At 37.0% G+C, this 20,483-nt stretch overlaps 1 protein-coding gene across 1 annotated transcript; it reads right to left on the reverse strand.

Moving 5' to 3' along the window:
- Nucleotides 1-72: 72 nt before the first annotated feature.
- On the reverse strand, nucleotides 73-20,146 carry LOC127865877 (gastrula zinc finger protein XlCGF7.1-like). The gene is made up of 6 exons (XM_052405911.1): nucleotides 20,122-20,146; nucleotides 19,327-19,514; nucleotides 18,368-18,386; nucleotides 14,586-14,750; nucleotides 6,497-6,738; nucleotides 73-2,899 (listed from the first exon to the last, which is right to left on the reverse strand). Exons 1-5 carry the CDS (start codon nucleotides 20,144-20,146, stop codon nucleotides 6,533-6,535), a joined length of 603 nt encoding a protein of 200 aa, XP_052261871.1. The 3' UTR covers nucleotides 73-2,899; nucleotides 6,497-6,532.
- Nucleotides 20,147-20,483: the final 337 nt, after the last annotated feature.

The raw sequence follows: 20,483 nt of genomic DNA on the forward strand, positions 1-20,483 counted from the left end.
AGAAACACATTTACAATGAGGGGTTATAACAAAAAACAATCCACTTCTTCAAATCAGGACAAAATACTGCAATAAATTGTTTAAATATATTTTCTTGTTTCATTATAGCTACATGTTCTTCATAACAGTAGAAGTTTACCACAAACACACCAATAAAAAAAAAAATATGTAAATACTTAATAGGATTACATAACAACAATAAAATAATAAATTAAGAAAACAGAAACAATGTTTGCCATCTGAATTTGACAAATTCAAAAGACATATCATAAATTATAATAAGAAGTGAATATATGTACTTGCATACATTTTCATAATAACTTACAAAACTTTGGGGCTTACAATATTTAAAATGGATCAATAACACTTTGAAGGCTGGAACCAGATTTTGAAGGCCTTTGCAAACAGTTTGGATCCAGATGAGACGCCACAGAACGTGGCGTCTCATCAGGATCCAAACTGTTTGCTATTCTGATAGTATTTTTTGAAAAAAAAATCGAAGAAAATGCTAATTTTAGAAACTTAGCAGACAACATTTTAGCAGACGACAAATTTCCCAGCATGCAAAGAGTTAACCCTTTCCCACTCAGAGGCAAAGTGAAAATGTTGATGTGCAAACAGCATAAAACCAGAACACCCTAACTCGCAGTCTGTTCAGGTTTTATACTGTTTGCTGCTTATCTGTATCTAAGGGTTGGAAAGAAGCCTTTGAAACGTTAATCTGGTAAGGAAAATCTTCAATTAAATTTAACTTTCTAAGGGACTACAAACATTCAAAACACGTATCTAAGTGGTTATGGGTTAAAGTATTAGTTCCATGGCTTCTGACTGACGTTTTGTTATGATACGGGGTCAGTAAGTAAATATTTGGGTTAAGCTGTGCTGGGTCAGCAAGAAGCTGTATAATGAATTTATCTTACCAAGTACCATTCTTTCTCCAGCATTAAGTAATAACATCACACAAGTTACCAATACTGTAGTTTATGATGTTGTCTTTCTTACTTCTATGACATCATTTAATGTTACTATCAAAATACTAACCTAATATGAAAAGCTAGTGATCTAATATGGACAAATACACAGTCAGCATGTGACCAGGATTGGTAAATGAACAAGAGCTGTCTCCTTATGATGACATATGCCCCTGAAAACGCTTTGATAGAAGTTGTGAGCACTTTTTGAAACCTAAACGCAGATTTCAAAACCTAAATGCAGACCCTTAGTTCAAGGTCTAGGTCAAAGGGGTCAAAATTTGTGTGCGTATGGTGTGCCTAGTCCATATACACATGCATACCAAATATGAAGGTTACATCTGAAGCGACATAGAAGTTATGAGCATTTTTCGAAACCTAAACGCAAAGTGTGACAGACAGACAAATGGACAGACCAACAGACGGACAGACAGACGGACAGTGCGATCACTATATGCCCTCCTTCGGGGGCATAAAAATGAGTATTCTGTACAAAGTTAGATAGTGAACATTCTATTAAATGTTCTACAAGCAAATTAATAAATATGCTAAATGTACAATAAACATAATCCACAAAACAGCAGGCATTAATTAAAATCACTTTCTACAAAGAAAAAAAACTGTCAAATTTGTTAACATATCCTTCTCTAAATACCTTAATTTTTACTAGTATGATTTACATCAAGTTTATACTAAAATATTAATGTAGCAGATATATTTGTTCAAACATAATGTAAAATAAGAATCCGTCTAACAAAATAAGTATATAAACAGTCTAAAAAGATCATATTTGTGTACAATCTGCTATGTAAAGAACTCTGAACCAGGCAATTTTTCTTAGAATATTGCATGACCACATGCTCTTACTGATGAGGCTTCGCTAAGTGTGTCTCCAAGTTCATCTTATAATAAACAATCACAAGTTGACATCGTCAACCGCTAAGTCTAAAGCAGTCACACAACACTCAACTACTGCTGTATATATTATGTCTTGCAATGGCAAGTTCAAAACCATTTCCAACAAATTCTTTTTTCTTGCTCCAAAAAATACATTACCTTATCTTATTAATGTAACTTCACAAAGGCTGATTTCCTGTTAGTTAAACATGGCAATAATGTCTTTGTTGAAAACTCCACCTGTCACATGATAATCATTGACTTCTGCTGAATATTTAAGTCCATTAAAGGCAAGTTTATAACCCTTTCAAACAGACTCTTTGTTATTGCTTCCACAAAATACACAACATTCTTCTACAGCTGTAAAATCCCATTTTACAGTCATTTGATGTCAGTTAACCATGACAATCAAGTCTGGTCGCCTAGTGCTCGGGATGTCACTGATTCGATCCCCACAGTGGGACCATTCTTTTTATCTTCCCAATAGACAGCAAGTACTGGTTTTAATCCCAGGAAACAGACTTAAGGGTGTTTCAAATAAGTAGTAGTACTTTCAATGCAATCAAGCTAAAATAAATAGGCTTAAACTAGTCAAGTCTGGGTTTCACACTCCACCTTTCATATAACATTCATCTACTTGTTTAAACCTATTTATTTCAGCTCGATTGCATCACGGAAGGCTTATTGAAATGCTTTTGAGTCCGTTTCCTGGGTAGAACCAGTACTTGGTGTCTTCAGGGAGACATGAAGAACGCTCCTACAGTAGGGATCAAACCCGGGACTTCTCAGTGGCCAGGCCAACACCATGTCAAAAACAACACAGCAATTCATCTACATCTGCTGTATGTTCAGGAGGTCCATCTTACGATGTACAGTGACATAGTGAGACTGGAAGTTCCCTTTCTGTGTGAAGCCCTTCTTGCACACGGGGCACTGGTAGGGTCTCTCCCCTGTGTGGATCCTCATGTGGCCCCTCAACAGGAAAGGGGTCCGAAACACCTTTCCACACTGGCTACACGTGTGCTTCCACTCTGGAAATATATTCAAAACCTTTGTCACTATAGATAACAACAAAATAATAAAAGGTAGGGAGTCTTCTTTCACACAAAACTTTATTCAATATCACTTACAACACAACAATTATAACAGCTATAAGAAATCTAGCTAACACTCTTTTGTAAAAACAAAAAATAAACAAAAGAAATGTGTTTGTATAGATCATTTTAGTTTATTAATCGAACACTCTTGAAATATATTGAACAAGAGATGTGTTTGTCAGAAACACAATGCCCCCTTCTGCGTCGCTTTGAAGTCATATATTTGACCTTTGACCTTCAAGGGTGACCTTGACCTTTCACCACCCAAAAAGTGCAGCTCCATAAGATGCACATGCATGCCTAATATCAAGTTGCTATCTGAAGCGACATAGAAGTTATGAGCATTTTTCGAAACCTTAACGCGAAACCTAAAAACAAAGTGTAACGGAAGGACAGACGGCAGACAGACAGACGGTCCGATCACTATATGCCCTCCTTTGAGGACATTATAAAAGGTACAGGGAGTCTTCTTCCCCACTAAACTTAATTCAATATCACAACACAACAATTATAACAGCTATAATAAATCTAGCTAACACTCTTTCTTTAAAAAAAAATATAAAAACAAGAGCTGTCACCATAGGATGACTTATGCCCCCTATAAACGCTTGATAGAAGTTATGAGCTTCTTTCGTAAACTAAACACAGATTTCGAAACCTAAACCCGGACCCTTAGTTCAAGGTCAAAGTCACAGGGGTCAAAATGTGTGTGTGTATGGAAAGGCCTTGTCCATATTCACATGCATATCAAATATGAAGCTTATATCTCAAGGGACATAGATGTTATGAGCATTTTTCAAAACCTAAACGCCAAGTGTGACTGACAGACGGACTGACGAACGGACAGTGCAATCACTATAATTAGTAGCCTCCTTCGGGGGCATAAAAACACAAGGAACGTGTTTGTACAGATTATTTAATTTTATTAAGCTAACACTCTTGAAACATATTGAACAAGATGTGTTTGTGAAACACAATGTCCCCCTATATATGACCTTGACCTTGTGAAGGATGACCTTGACCTTGTGAAGGATGACCTTGACCTTTCACCACTCAAAATGTGCAGCTCCATGAGATACACATGCATGCCAAATATCAAGTTGCTATCTTCAATATTGCAAAAGTATTCATAAAATGAGCAATTTTGGCCACATATATTTGACCTCTGACCTTGAAGGATGACCTTGACCTGTCACCACTCAAAATGTGCAGCTTCATAAGATACACATGCATGCCAAATATGAAGTTGCTATCTTCAATATAGCAAAAGTTATTGCAAAATGTTAAAGTTGGCGCAAACAGACAAACAGACCAACAGACAGACCAACAGACAGACCAACAAACAGACAGACAGACAGGGCAAAAACAATATGTCCCCCACTACTATAGTGGGGGACATAAAAATTGTCCCTGACTTTTACAATAAAATTCAAACAGGGAACTGATCAACATGAGCAATGATATCAACCCAAACTAAAAACTGTACACATCAATAACAAGAGATGTTTGAAATCATGTATGCACGCCCCCCCCCCCTACCTACAAAACACTTCCATGATTATTTAAAAATGTAAACCCACCCCAGTTACAAACAAACTAACATTAAAAATCAATTTACGTTTCAATTGAATAACCTGGCTAAATAAAAACAACATATGAACACCATGTCTTATAGAATTTAAATGTCTGGGCGCATTTCATGATGGCTGCTCCATAATGTATCAAGTTTTAAGGAAGTGCAATGTCCAATGTTCAAATGTTTTATAATAATTTAATGTATGCTTAAGTGATATTATTATTATTCTGGATATTAATCTACTCACACTGACAATTGTACCTATATAATTTCATGTACCGGTAACAAGCTTCTAGACAATTGTACCTATATAATTTCATGTACCGGTAACAAGCTTCTAGACAATAGTACCTATATAATTTCATGTACCGGTAACAAGCTTCTAGACAATTGTACCTATATAATTTCATGTACCGGTAACAAGCTTCTAGACAATAGTACCTATATAATTTCATGTACCGGTAACAAGCTTCTAGACAATAGTACCTATATAATTTCATGTACCGGTAACAAGCTTCTAGACAATAGTACCTATATAATTTCATGTACCGGTAACATTATTACTAAGCTTCTAGACAATAGTACCTATATAATTTCATGTACCGGTTACAAGCTTCTAGACAATAGTACCTATATAATTTCATGTACCGGTTACAAGCTTCTAGACCTTGAACTTTGACCTATCTTCCTCAGAGGAAGAGGTGTATTTCTCCCTCTTAACCCTTTGCATGCTGGGAAATTTGTTGTCTGCTAAAATGTTTTCTGCTGAATTTCTAAAATTATCATTTTCTTCGATTTTTTTCAAAGTATACTATCAGAATAGCAAACAGTTTGGATCCTGATGAGACACCATGTTCCGTGGCGTCTCATCTGGATCCTGTTTGCAAAGGCCTTTAAAATTGGGTTACAGCGCTGAAAGGGTTAAGTGACCACCATTCTTATTTGTAACATCAAAGCTTATGTCAAGAAACCATTTGAGTCCCACTCAGGGAAAAAGGGGCTTATTGCATGTGCATAGTGGCATCCTAGATTAGCCTGTGCAGTGTGCACAGGCTCATCAGGGACAACACTTTCCACTTGTATGGTATTTGAAGTTTAAAAGAAGTCTCTTCTCTGATAAAATTAATTTAAGGCGGAAAAGGTCATGGTTGATAAGCATGTGCCGCCTGCATAGGCTAATCTAAGACGACTTTTTACGCATATGCGTTAAGGCCACTTTTCCAAGAACATGACTCATATGGACTATGGACCTACAATCAGACAGACGGACAGATGCAACGCAATACATACTTCTATCATTAGTTAATGTACTGTGTAGATGCAACAATTCAACCGTAACACCTGTCAATGTACTGTGTAGATGCAACAATTCAACCGTAACACCTGTCAATGTACTGTGTAGATGCAACAATTCAACCGTAACACCTCTTTTTTTTCCAAGCCTGTTAAGCTCTAACTTAGGAATTTGCTCTTAAACAATCAAGACTAGCCGAAATGCCCAAAACTGAATCATTGCACACTAACTCAGCCTTAATCTGGGACAATTGGGCTTCATGCATTTGTGTTAACCCTTTGCATGCTGGGAAATTTGTCGTCTGCAAAAATGTTGTCTGCTGAATTTCTAAAATTAGCATTTTCTTCCATTTTTTTCAAAGAATACTATCAGAAAAGCAAACAGTTTGGATCCTGATGAGACGCCACGTTATGTGGCGTCTCATCTGGATCCAAACTGTTTGCAAAGGACTTCAAAATTCGGTTCCAGCACTGAAAGAGTTAAGTGTCGTCCTCTGAGGCTAATCTGGGACCACACTTTCAGCTCAAACTTGATTTTCCACTTAGAAGAGACTTCCTTTAACAAAAAATACCATGCAAGCGGAAAGTGACATCTGCCATTAACATTTGACCCACATCCATTAAGCCCCGTTGTCCTGAGCAAGCCTGAAGTACATGTGTACCTGACATGAGAGCAGTGTTATCCAGTACAAGCCTGGCTATTTCTCAAGATTAGGCAGATCCAGTCTCAGCTGGTCTGCGTGCACATTGACCATGTGAGATTTCCGGTTCCCGTTCTGCGTGAACCGTTTCCCGCATATTCGACACTCGTAAGGTTTTTCCCCTGTGTGGATGCGCACGTGACGCCCCAGATCCTTCTTGTTCTTGAACGTTTTGTGGCAGAATTGACAACCATTCTTGCCCCCTGAAAAAAGATTCATTCTATTAATAAGAAAGAGAGAAATGTCTGGCATAAAAAGTTACACAAAGCAGCTTTCGTACATTTAGCAAGCATCCTGCTACACTAACAAGCTAATCAGGAACAACAATTTTGGCTTAGACTGGATTTTCGTTTAGATGAGACATTCTTGAAACAAACAAGAGATGTGTTTGTCAGAAACACAATGCCCCCTATTGTGCCTCTTTTGAATAAAATTTCAATATATCATTTGGCAGGTTTAGAAATTATCTCCCTTTTAAAGCTTATTACTTCCCTTGGATTGTATTTTTTTACTTTTGATCTTGAATGATGACCTTGACCTTTCACCACTCAAAATGTTCAGCTCCATGAGATGCACATGCATGCCAAATATCAAGTTGCTATATTCAATATTGCAAAAGTTATGGCCAATGTTAAAGTTTTCGGACGGACACACAGACAGACAGTTCAACTGCTATATGCCACCCTACCGGGGGCATAAAAATTCCATACAAGCAGAAAGGGTCTTTCCTGGTAAGCCTGTGCGTACTGCACAAATGCATTAAGCCCCATTTTCCCAGATCAAAGCGCTTATGAAATACTTGAAGAGAGAAACTATTGTGAATGTCTGGCATTAACTTCACACAAAGTAGCTTTCGTACGTGGAGCAATTGATTTATGAAGAACTAAGTTGTTTTTCTAATGTTTTTAGCACATTATAACCAAATATTCAACCCTGTTTAATCAAACGATTATTATTAAATCAAATTCATTTTCTCTCCTACAAAGTTTGTTATTTTACAGCATTAATAATAAAACTTCAGACTACCACATTAAAAATAGAACATTTATGAAATAGAGTTGGAACAGATTGTGTCTAATTGATTGTGATTTACACCATCGTGAAAATTCATGATTGTGATTTACACCATCGTGACAATTCAGTATAAAGCAATACACCAGTCATCCATATATGTAAGAAAGCTGCTGCCAATATGAATCAAATATACATTTTAACCATATACATTTAACAAGAGGGCCAATAATGTTCATTGTTTATGGCCAGTTCAACCCCAAGGGCATGATTTGAACAATCTTTGTACAGGACCACAATCTGATTTCACATACCAAACATAAAAGCTGTGCTGTAAGTGGTTTCATGGAAGTTTTGGGTTTTTTTTAAGTAATTTTCCATATCATTCAATATAAAACAGTTCATCCCCACACCCAAGGTAGGGCCAAGGTTGACCCTGGGAGCATTATTTAAACAAACTTAGTAGAGGACAACTATATAATATTTAAATCCAAAGAGTAGAGTTTCAAAGGAGATATTTTTATTTACTTACTATATAAGCCCCTTTACCTACTTCATGTGGCCAGTTTTTACCCCAGGTCATGTTTAAAAATACTCTCTAAAGAACCTCTATCTGATCTTACATATCGAATAGCAAAGCTTTAGGACTAATGCTTTAGAGATAATTTTGGAAGTTATTTACTATATAACTTAACGTAAATCATGCGACAACTAGGACTTGGCCAGTTTTGGCACAAGGGGCATGACAACTATGACTTTGCCAGTTTTGGCACAAGGGGCATGACTTCAACAAACTTAGTAGAGGACCACTATACAATGTTACACACCAAATATTAAATCCCTGACCCTTGCAGTTTAAGAGAAGAAATAGAGTTAATTTAATTTTTAAAGTCTTTACAAGTCAAGTAACCATTGGGCATGGCCAGTTTTGACCCAAGGAGCATGTTTCGAACAAGATTATAAAGGACCACTATCTGATCTTGCATTCAGAATATTAAAGCTGTGAACCTTGTGGCTGCTTCAGAAGCAAACTTTTTGACAGTAATTTTGCTATGTAACCACATAAATCATATGACCTTCCGGATGTGGGCAGTGTTGACCCCAGGGTGCAAAATTAGAACACACTCCAGGGGTCTCACTAGAATTTTAAAACAGGAGTCCTTGGACTCCTAACTTGGAAAAAGTTGGGAGTCCAAAAGGAAAAAATAGGAGTCCCATTGAATATTGCATACGTCTTCAAATTTTCAGCAAAACATTCATTAAAACAAGGGCTGTTTGTAAAACATGCATGCCTCCCATATGGGCTGTCAGTTGTTATGGCAGCCATTGTGTGAATATTTTATTTGTCACTGTGACCTTGACCTTTGACCTAGTGACCTGAAAATCAATAGGGGTCATCTGCCAGTCATGATCAAGGTACCTATGAAGTTTTATGATCCTAGGCCTAATTATCCTTGAGTTATCATCAGGAAATCTTTTTACTGTTTCGAGTCATTGTGACTTTGACCTTTGACCTAGTGACCAGAAATCTAATAGGGGTCATCTGCCAGTCATGATCAATGTACCTATGAAGTTTCATGATCCTAGGCGTAAGCATTCTCGAGTTATCATCCGGAAACCATTTTAATATTTCGAGTCACTGTGACCTTGACTTTTGACCTAGTGACCTGAAAATCAATAGGGGTCATATGCCAGTCATGATCAATGTACCTATGACGTTTCATGATCCTAGGCCTAAGCATTCTTGAGTTATCATCCTGAAACCATTTTACTATTTCGAGTCACTGTGACCTTGACTTTTGACCTAGTGACCTGAAAATCAATAGGGGTCATCTGGCAGTCATGATCAATGTACCTATGAAGTTTCATGATCCTAGGCCTAAGCGTTCTTGAGTTATAATCCGGAAACCATCTGGTGGACGGACTGACGGACCGACATGTGCAAAGCAATATACCCCCTCTTCTTCGAAGGGGGGCCTAATAAAACAAGAGATGTGTTTGTCAGAAACACAATGCCCCCTAATGCGCCGCTTTTTTTTTTGAACCTTTGACCTTGAAGGATGACCTTGACCTTTCACCACTCAAAATGTGCAGCTCCATGAGATACACATGCATGCCAAATATGAAGTTGCTATGTTCAATATTTCAAAAGTTATTGCAAAACTTTACTGTAGGGTAAAGTTTTGGTGTGTTTTTTTTGGACCTTTGACCCTGAAGGATGACCTTGACCTTTCACCACTCAAAATGTGAAGCTCCATGAGATACCACATGCATGCCAAATATGAAGTTGCTATGTTCAGTATTTCAAAAGTTATTGCAAAACTTTACTGTAAGATTAAAGTTTTGGGACAGAATGACAGAATGACAGACAGAAAGACAGGCCAAAAACAATATACCCCCTATCTATTCATCCGGGGGCATAAAAATAAATATATATAGGATCTGGCACGAGTTGTCATATCATACCATATTTTATTAAACGAGTTCAGGAATTTTATTAGTGAGCTAGCCTTTGGCGAGCTTACTAACGAATATCCTGGACGAGTTTAATAAAATATGGTATGATATGACGAGTGTCAGATCTTTTTTATCACATGCCTTTAAATGAGCAAATTAAATAAATATTTATGTAAACATAATGTGCCATGCCCCCTTGGCGGCCATGTTTTTCAACCAACCGGAACAATTTTCGAATTCGTCCAAGATATCATTGGTACAAATCTTCTGACCAAGTTTCATGAAGATCGGAAAATAAATGTGGCCTCTAGAGTGTTAACAAGGTTTTACTATAGCCATATAAGGGAAAATGCCCCGCCCCCTGGGGGCAATGTTTTTCAACCAACTGGCATCATTTTTGAACTCGTCCAAGATATTATTGGGATGAATCTTCTGACCAAGTTTCATGAAGATCTGACAATAAATGTGGACTCTAGAGTGTTAACAAGATTTTACTATCGCCATATAAAGCCATATAAGGAAAAATTCCCCGCCCCTTGGCAGCCATGTTTTTCAAGCAAACGTAACCATTTTCATACTAATCCAAGCTATCATTGAGACCAATCTTCTGACCAAATTTCATAAAGATTGTACAATAAATGTGACCTCTAGAGTGTTTAAACTGTTAACATGGTTTTACAAAAGCCATATATACATGTAGCCATATATGGAAAAATGCCCCTCCCCCCTGGTGGTCATGTTTTTAAAGCAACCAAAACCATTTTTGAACTCATTCAAGATATCATTGGGACAAATCTTCTGAATAAGTTTCATGAAGATCGGAAAATAAATGTGGCCTCTAGAGTGTTAACAAGGTTTTACTACAGCCATATTAGGAAAAATGCCCCGCCCCCTGGCAGTCATGTTTTTCAACCAACCGGCATCATTTTCGAACTCGTCCAAGATGTTATTGGGATAAGACTTCTGACCAAGTTTCATGAAGATCGGACAATAAATGTGGTCCTTAGAGTATTAACAAGATTTGACTATAGCAATATATAGCCATATAAGGAAAAATGCCCCCCCCCTGGTGGCCATATTTTCAAAGCAACCAAAACAATTTTCAAACTTATCCAACATACAGGTATCATTGGGACAAATCATCTCACCAAGTTTCATGAAGATCGGAAAATAAATGTGGCCTCTAGAGTGTTAACAAGGTTTTACTATAGCCATATAAGGAAAAATGCCCCGCCCCAACCCCCCTGGCGGCCATGTTTTTCAACCAAACGGCATCATTTTCGAACTCGTCCAAGATATTATTGGGATGAATCTTCTGACCAAGTTTCATGATGATCGGACAATAAATGTGGCCTCTAGAGTGTTAACAAGATTTTACTATAGCCATATATAGCCATATAAGGAAAAATGCCCCGCCCCTTTGCAGCCATGTTTTTCAAGCAAACGTAACCATTTTTGAACTCATCCAAGATATCGTTGAGACCAATCTTCTGACCAAATTTCATGAAGATTGGGCAATAAATGTGACCTCTAGAGTGTTAACAAGGCAAATGTTGACGCCGGATGACGGAGAAAATGCGATCACAAAAGCTTACCATGAGCACGTTGTGCTCAGATGAGCTAATAACAATAAATAATATAATTGTTGGTTTGATTATTGAAAACCCAAATATTGTTATTTAGATGAAAAATCATGTAGAAAAAACTATAAAATAAACAACTCTTAAGGAAGGTGTACAATACTACATGAAAGTGCTTAATATATTTACATACACACACCACTTGCATACATTTTTTTTTTTTAAACAAAATATTATTATTACCTTGCAATATTTCCATTTGTAACAACAATACCACCATTTAAATACACAAGTCTTTGACAATCACAACATTGTAACCGATGGCAGCAGTTAAACCTTTGCCTCAAAATAATTGCAAGCTGTCAGCAGACATCAAAGGTCTTTGATGTAATGCCCAGAGTAGGGGCCTGAGTTTCTAGGAAGTTAACTGTACATTGTGACACATCAGCAAGTGGCCATTTCAAACTGCATTAATTAATACTACATTAATACTACATTTCTGGAAGCATGCACATACTGTCAGATACACCTGGATTTGATTAATGGGATTTTAAACAGGTGTGAGGAAATAAATTGTGTTGGCTTGAATTTATATAGGAGGTTGCGGTAGAGGTACATGTATTGTTTGTTAATGGATTGACTTGAAAAGTCCTGTATGTGTCCAGGGGACTCTCAATAGGTTTCAAATAGGCGTCATTTTTCAAACTTATGGGTACAAATATTTATGCTTCATTAAGCGTTTCTGAGAGCCTTGCACTCCATAGAGGATCAACATACCATGTTAACAGCCAAATACCAAATATTTGGGCCTAAGGGTTTTAAATAAGATTTTCACTATATACATGTAAATAAAACAAGAAACCCCCCAGAACAGGGCTGATTGTAGCTCAAGGGGCTTAATTTGAACAAGCCCGTTGGAGGACAAAATGTAACATACCAAATACCAAATCTCTGGGCCTTTTGGTGTTTACTCCTATTGAGATCTAAATTTTGACCCTGGGGCATGATGTGAACAAACTTGGTAGAGTACCACTAAACGATGTAAAAAGCCAAGTACCCTACCTTGGGTCTTGCAGTTTGAGAAATTAAGATTTTCATTAAATTCATATTTTAATGACAACAAATAACTCCCAGGGCAGGCCCTATTTCTTTCAAGGGTCATAATTTTAAAAACCTTGGTGGAGGACCATCAAATGATATTATCCCTATCCCCCATAAGAAGCAAAGTGAAAAAGGCAATGTGCAAACAGCATAAAACCATAACAGCCAGCAAGTAACTCACAGTTTGTTCAGGTTTTATGCTGTTTGCTGCTCATCAGTATCTAAGGATTGGAAATGAAGCCTTTAAAACATGAATTTAGTATTAAAGGTATCTATTTAATTTATCTTTCTATTTGACTACAAATGCGTCAACATACGTATCTAAGCAGTAAAGGGTTAAATAAGGTGGACACTTCGATGGGTTCATGATAATATTGGATACCCAAATACTAAAATATGGATACCAAATACTAAAATCTGGATACCAAATACTAAAATATGGATACCAAAATCTAAAGTATTGGATACCAAATACTAAAATGTTGAACTGACACCTTATCAACCTAGATGTTTGGTGCAAAGTAGCCAATGTTAAAACCACACAAATAAACACGAGATAATTTGCAGAAATTCTTTGTAATGCTTATTATTTGTTACTTGTGTCATTGGAGTTTCCCAACAATAAAACAAGAGGGCTTAAAGGCGCATGGACGCTCACCTGAGACGCGTAGAAACAACATTGTTAGGTGCAGATTTTGTGACGTTTGTGTCATAACTGTGGTTTTTGTCAAGGCTTTTCACCCTGTATGACAGATATTTGATATGATCTAAGACAATATTAGAACAGATATAAGTGTTTATTATACATATATTTAACTCTTTACCACTTAGATACATATTTTCACACATTTTGTGTCCCTCAGAAAGTTAAATTTTATTAAAGACCTTTCTTACTAGATTCACATTTTAAAAGCTTCATTTCCAAAGCATAGATACTAATGAGCAACAAACAGCATAAAACCTGAAAAGACTGGTTTACTGTATTTTGGTAGATAATTCACAACCCCATGAATAATGACAATGTCACACTTTTAGTTGCGTTGGTCAGGCATAACACTGTGAACAACCATTATGCAAGTTTTTTTACTGAATGTCAGACGCAGCCCCCTATACAATCCCAATGGAACTCGTTAGTTCTGTATGTACAGGAAAAATAAATTATTTGTGTTGAGGGGCGTCATCATGCACTGCAAAAATATGACAGTCTATTTCTGTAGGTCAGACACAACCCCAAATACAAGGACCATGCAAATCATTATTTCGGTGGGTCAGGCACAACAACATTACGGTGAATGTGTAAATCTTTACCTCTGTAGGTCAGACACAACCCCATGTACAGTGACAAAGTAAATCTTTATTTATGTAGGTCAGACAACCACATGTACAGTGACCATGTAACTCTTAATCTCTGTGGGTCAGACACGACCCCATGAACAAAGATAAAATTACTTGTTAGTTCCTTAGGTACAGGAATATTGAAACTTGTTTCTGTATTTAAGGTGCATCACCGTGTTAAGTGACAATGTTACTTCTTATTAATGTAGGTCAGGCACAACATTATGCACAGCGACATTGTAACAATTTCTGAAGATCACACAAAACTCAATTAAAAAGTTACTCTTTATTTCTGTAGGTCAGGCACAACACCATGTAGTGACAATGCAACAACATCTGAAGGTCATTCACACCTGAATAATAAAGTGAAGCTTTACTTCTAAAGGTCGAGAACAACTCAATTATAAAGTATTTATTTCTGCAGGTCAGGTAAAACACCATATACAGTGACAATGAAACAATATCTGAAGGTCAATCACACCTGAATAGTAAAGTAAAGCTTTACTTCTAAAGGTCAAGAACAACTCAATTATAAAGTATTTATTTCTGCAGGTCAGGCACAACACCATGCACAGTGACCATGTGACTTCTCATGCTGCCTTTCTGGTTGAAGCGTTTCTGGCACACAGTGCACTGGTAAGGTTTCTCACCCGTGTGAATTCGCACGTGTAACTCGAGGTTGTACTTGTATGCAAACGCCTTCCCACAAAACTGGCATACGTTCTTTGTGCCTAGAAAAGATGATAATTATCATTATAATTAATTATTAAACACTGTACAATAAATATATTATTTAAAGTAGTTGCAATCATACGTAATGCATTTTACTGCCTAATAAAACACTCACACACACACATATTTCAATAACATAACCATATTTCCATGCTTCATTGAGGCATTTACTTAATAAACATGCAATAGCAGCATTTTCTTTAAATTGCATTTCAAACAGGTTAGCAGTACACTTTGGTCAATTTCTGCAAAAAACTTTTTCAAAATGATCAAAAAAGTCAAATAATTGTGTACATGTATTCTCTTAACTGCATTTTATGAACAATGCAAATTCTGGTACGACTCGTTCTTTATGAATCCTTCGAAGAAATTAGGCCTTAAAGAAGAAATTAGGTCTTAAAGAAGAAATTAGGCCTTAAAGAAGAAATTAGGCCTTAAAGAAGAAATTAGGCCTTAAAGAAGAAATTAGGTCTTAAAGAAGAAATTAGGCCTTAAAGAAATTAGGCCTTAAAGAAGAAATTAGGCCTTAAAGAAGAAATTAGGCCTTAAAGAAGAAATTAGGCCTTAAAGAAGAAATTAGGCCTTAAAGAAGAAATTAGGCCTTAAAGCCTTCACAACAGACTAACCTGGATTGATCAGGCAGCAGTTTTTTTTCTGCTTTTTAAAAAGACCATAAAATGGACTCGATCCCAGAGCAAATTGGCCCAATCCCAAATCAAAATTGTACATAAAAATTCCCAATACATGTATCTAAAAAAAAAAGGTTGTTTTTTTACAAAAAAATTGTCTTATAATTATTATATCTCAATTTTATTTCATATACATCTAACAAAGTATATAAAGTATATAACTACAATTTATATTATTTTGTCCTGATGTGTCAATATTTGTTGATTAGAAATTATCCCAAAATGGTCCATTTTGTCCATAAAAAATTCCCAAATTTGCCATTTTATCGATTTAAAAATTCACAATTTGACCAGGCTCCTTTTCCCAAAATGGCTAAAAAAACACTAAGGCATGAAACAAGCTGCTGTTAAGGATCAAACAAGTGGTCAAGACTTCAAAAACTGAACGTGTATCTGTATGTAGCATTTTATTTTTTATTTCAGCAAACAACAATACCCGAATGATCAAGTAGATAATACCTTACTAAGAAATCATTAATCTGCAAGACCGCCCTATGTGCTCACCCAAGCGATGATAAGGGAAGCTATCAAATGCTCATGCTTATTCTTAAGTGTGATTTTGAAACATTTCACATATGATAGTACTTACATGCTATTTAATAAATGTTGATTTGAAAAGACCAGTGTACATGAATATTAACAAGCCCAACGTACATTTTGCACAAGTATTTTTTTTTAAGATGGTGTTTTATAAAAGAACACATGAACAAATATTTACAAAATGATCACTTTCATAGTAATTCAGATTCTACCAATAGTCACGAACTGAACAAATGAACACAACAAATAAGCAAATGTCAGAGATAAGTTGAATGAAATCATAAAATCATCAGTTGAGAATGGTCAGTTGATAGCCGTTATTTAGAGCTGTCAGTTGAAAGTGGTCAGTAAAGAGAAATCAGTTAGTTAAGAGTGGTCAGTTGAGAGCAGTCAGTTGAGAGTGGTCAGTTCATAGTTGACAGTTGAGAGCGGTCAGTTGAGAGTAGTCAATTGATAATGGTCAGTTGAGAGCGGTCAGTTGAGAGCAGTCAGTTGAGAGCGGTCAGTTGATAGCTGTCAGTTGATAGTGGTCAGTTGATAGCTGTCAGTTGAGAGTAGTCAGTTCGTAGTTGTCAGTTGAGAGCAGTCTGTTTATAGTTGTCAGTTGAGAGCGGTCAGTTCATAGTTGTCAGTTGAGAGCGGTCAGTTCATAGTTGACAGTTGAGAGCAGTCAGTTGAGAGTGGTCAATTGATAGCGGTCAGTTGAGAGCGGTCAGTTTAGAGCGGTCAGTTGAGAGCGGTCAGTTGAGAGCAGTCAGTTGATAGCTGTCAGTTGAGAGTGGTCAGTTCATAGTTGTCAGTTGAGAGTGGTCAGTTCATAGTTGTCAGTTGAGAGCGGTCAGTTGAGAGTGGTCAGTTGAGAGTGGTCAGTTCATAGTTGTCAGTTAAGAGTGGTAAGTTGAGAGTGGTCAATTGATAGTGGTCAGTTGAGAGCGGTCAGTTGATAGCTGTCAGTTGATCTCAGTTCATAGTTGTCAGTTGAGAGTGGTCAGTTTATAATTGACCGTCAGTTGAGAGTTGTCAGTTGAGAGTTGTCAGTTGAGAGAAGTCAGTTGAGAGTGGTAAGTTGAGAGCGGTCAGTTGAGAGTGGTCAATTGATAGCGGTCAGTTGAGAGCAGTCAGTTGATAGCTGCCAGTTGAGAGTGGTCAGCTCATGGTTTTCAGTTGAGAGTGATCAGTTCATAGTTGTCAGTTGAGAGCAGTCAGTTTATAGTTGACAGTTGAGAGTGGTCAGTTCATAGTTGGCAATTGAGAATGGTCAGTTCATAGTTGTCAGTTGAGATTGGTCAGTTCATAGTTGTCAATTGACAGCAGTCAGTTGAGAGTGGTAAGTTGAGAGCGGTCAGTTGATAGCTGTCAGTTGATAGCTGTCAGTTGAGAGTAGTAAGTTGAGAGCAGTCAGTTGAGAGTGGTCAGTTGAGAGCTGTCAGTTCATAGAGGTCAGTTGAGAGCAGTTAGTTAAGAGTGGTCAGTTGAGAGCAGACAGTTGATAGCTGTCAGTTGAGAGTGGTCAGTTGATAGCTGTCAGTTGAGAGTGGTCAGTTCATAGTTGTCAGTTGAGAGAGGTCAGTTCATAGTTGACAGTTGAGAGCGGTCAGTTCATAGTTGACAGTTCAGAGCGGTCAGTTTATAGTGGTAAATTGAAAGCGGTCAATTGAGAGCGGTCAGTTGAGAGCAATCAGTTGATAGCTGTCAGTTGAGAGTGGTCAGTTCATAGTTGTCAGTTGAGAGCGGTCAGTTCATAGTTGACAGTTGAGAGCGGTCAGTTCATAGTTGACAGTTGAGAGCAGTCAGTTGAGAGTGGTCAATTGATAACGGTCAGTTGAGAGCAGTCAGTTGAAAGCAGTCAGTTAATAGCTGTCAGTTGAGAGTGATCAGTTCATAGTTGTCAGTTGAGAGTGGTAAGTTCATAGTTGACAGTTGAGAGCGGTCAGTTCATAGTTGACAGTTGAGATTGGTAAGTTCATAGTTGTCAATTGAGAGAGGTCAGTTGAGAGCGGTCAGTTCATAGTTGTCAGTTGAGAGGGGTCAGTTCATAGTTGTCAATTGAAAGCGGTCAGTTGAGAGTGGTAAGTTGAGAGCGGTCAGTTGATAGCTGTCAGTTGAGAGTGGTAAGTTGAGAGCTGTCAGTTCATAGCGGTCAGTTGAGAGCAGTTAGTTAAGAGTGGTCAGTTGAGAGCAGACAGTTGAGAGCGGTCAGTTGAGAGCAGACAGTTAAGAGCAGCAGTCAGTTGAAAGCCGCATTATGAATGAGCATGTGCTTCTGCATGTGGACCTTCTGGTTGAAGCGTTTCTGGCACACGGTGCACTGGAAAGGTTTCTCCCCAGTGTGAATACGGAGGTGAAGGTCAAGGTTATACTTGTACCCGAATACCTTCCCACAGTACACGCATACGTGCTTGTAACCTGCAACACAATGAGTCCTATTTAGACGCAATTATCACTAGCACACATTTCGGACACAACTGTCATCAATACATATTTTAGCAGAAATGTTCATAACACAAATTTAGGACACAATAATCATCAAGAACACGTATTTAGGACAATTTTTTTTATAAACAACACATATTTAGGAAACAATTATCATCAAAAACACATTTTAACTATAAGTTTCAACATTTGGTTCATCTTCCATCAAACTATATCAGTTGAACCTTAGTAAATATAATATTGAAAACACTTTTATTCTCAATTTTGAAGCATTTATTAGCATAACTACAACAACACTCATACCCAATAAAAGTCAAAATGCCGCAATTTTTCCTAATCCAACGGTACCAGGCCCCATTCCAAAAATGGTGAAAAAAAACACTGGGAAATAAGTACTTATCTTTCAAATAGAATCCCCTGATTATGTGAAAAGAAAAGCTAATTCAACTACAAATACCCACAAGTTTCATAAGACAAAATTCCATTTAAGTGATTTTTTCAAGCAAATTTGAAGCTGCAAAAACAGCAGAATTCACAAATCAAAAATAACACAATTGTTTCTGAAGTTGTCATTAAACTTTTACAATTGACAGCAAATTACAATTGATTTTTGTCAACTTTTTTTTTTACTTTGTGCAAAATGTTACCTGTCCAATTCAGATTTCTATTTGAAAGAAATTTGCATTAAATAAAAAAACAAAGTGTAATTTGATTGAATGAATTTCATACATGCGTATAAAAGACTAAAAGATAACAAACGCAAAAAAGTTATTTCAATGCTTTATTTCACAATTCAAACTACCCGGATACTATTAAAAAATAACAGCATTAAAAATCACTGCAGTTATATACACTTGATGTAATATTCATTCTCTATTTTGATGCAACATTCTTTCCACTATTCCCCTTCAACCACAGGTGCCCCAAAGGCGAGCCTGTGCACGGTGACCATGTGACTGCGCATGTTGCTACGACGACTGAAGCACTTGTCACAGAGGGCGCACTGATACGGTTTCTCCCCCGTGTGGGTCCTCACATGGGACTCGAGGTTGGACTGGAACGGGAAGGACCGACCACAGAACTGGCAGACAATCTTCTTTCCTGGAATACATCAATTACATTTGTTTAGCGCTATGAAATCTTAATGGGCATTTTTATGTTGTTGTTTTTCATTCAGTAAACACATATGACAATGTATGTGTCAAGTATAAATAAACTGATGAAACTAACATAGGTTTAATGTTTAGCCCTTTGCATGCTGGGAAATTTGTCGTCTGCTATAATATTGTCTGCTGAATTTCTAAAAATAGCATTTCCTTTGATTTTTTTTCAAAGAATACTATCAGAATAGCAAACAGTTTGGATCCTGATGAGACACCACGTTCTGTGGCATCTCATTTGGATCCAAACTGTTTGCAAAGACCTTCAAAATTTGGTTCCAGCACTGAAAGATTTAGTACTCATTTTAACACATAATTTATACTTAGTGACTGACTTCCCACAAAACCCACACAAAAGTTTCTTTCCTGGAATAAATGAATGAGGATTCTAGGCTTGTTTACTTTAAACCTATTAATTTAAGCTTTATTGCATCCAAAGCCCAAGGTTATTAAAACACTCTTGATTCCATTTCCTGGATAAAACCAGTTATAGGTGTCTTTGAGCGAGATTTAAAGAACGCTTCAAAAGGTCAGATCGAGCCCCTGACCTCCCTGCTGCCAGGTTGATGCCATATCAACTACGCCTCTGCGGCTGATTCTAGGTTGGCGTTAAGAAATCTGAATAAGAAGCCAAAATTAAACATGTTTTGAAAAAGAAACCTCATAAAGTGAGAAAATCTGCTATTTTTATATATTGAACTTTTACCCCTTATATACTCAATTTGACCTGTTTATAAGTGTGTTAGGAAATTAAATCAAATAAAAAAATCTTTCTTAATTAATTCAAGTTTTAGAACTTCATTTCTAACCCTTAGATACTGCTGAGCAGCAAAGAGCATAAAACCTGAACAGCCTGCAACTTATATCCAGGCTGTTCTGTTTTAATGCAGGTTGCAGATAGCTATTTTCA

The sequence above is a fragment of the Dreissena polymorpha genome, chromosome 1, assembly GCF_020536995.1.
Source record: "Dreissena polymorpha isolate Duluth1 chromosome 1, UMN_Dpol_1.0, whole genome shotgun sequence".
In the NCBI taxonomy this organism is placed as follows: Eukaryota; Metazoa; Mollusca; class Bivalvia; order Myida; family Dreissenidae; genus Dreissena; species Dreissena polymorpha.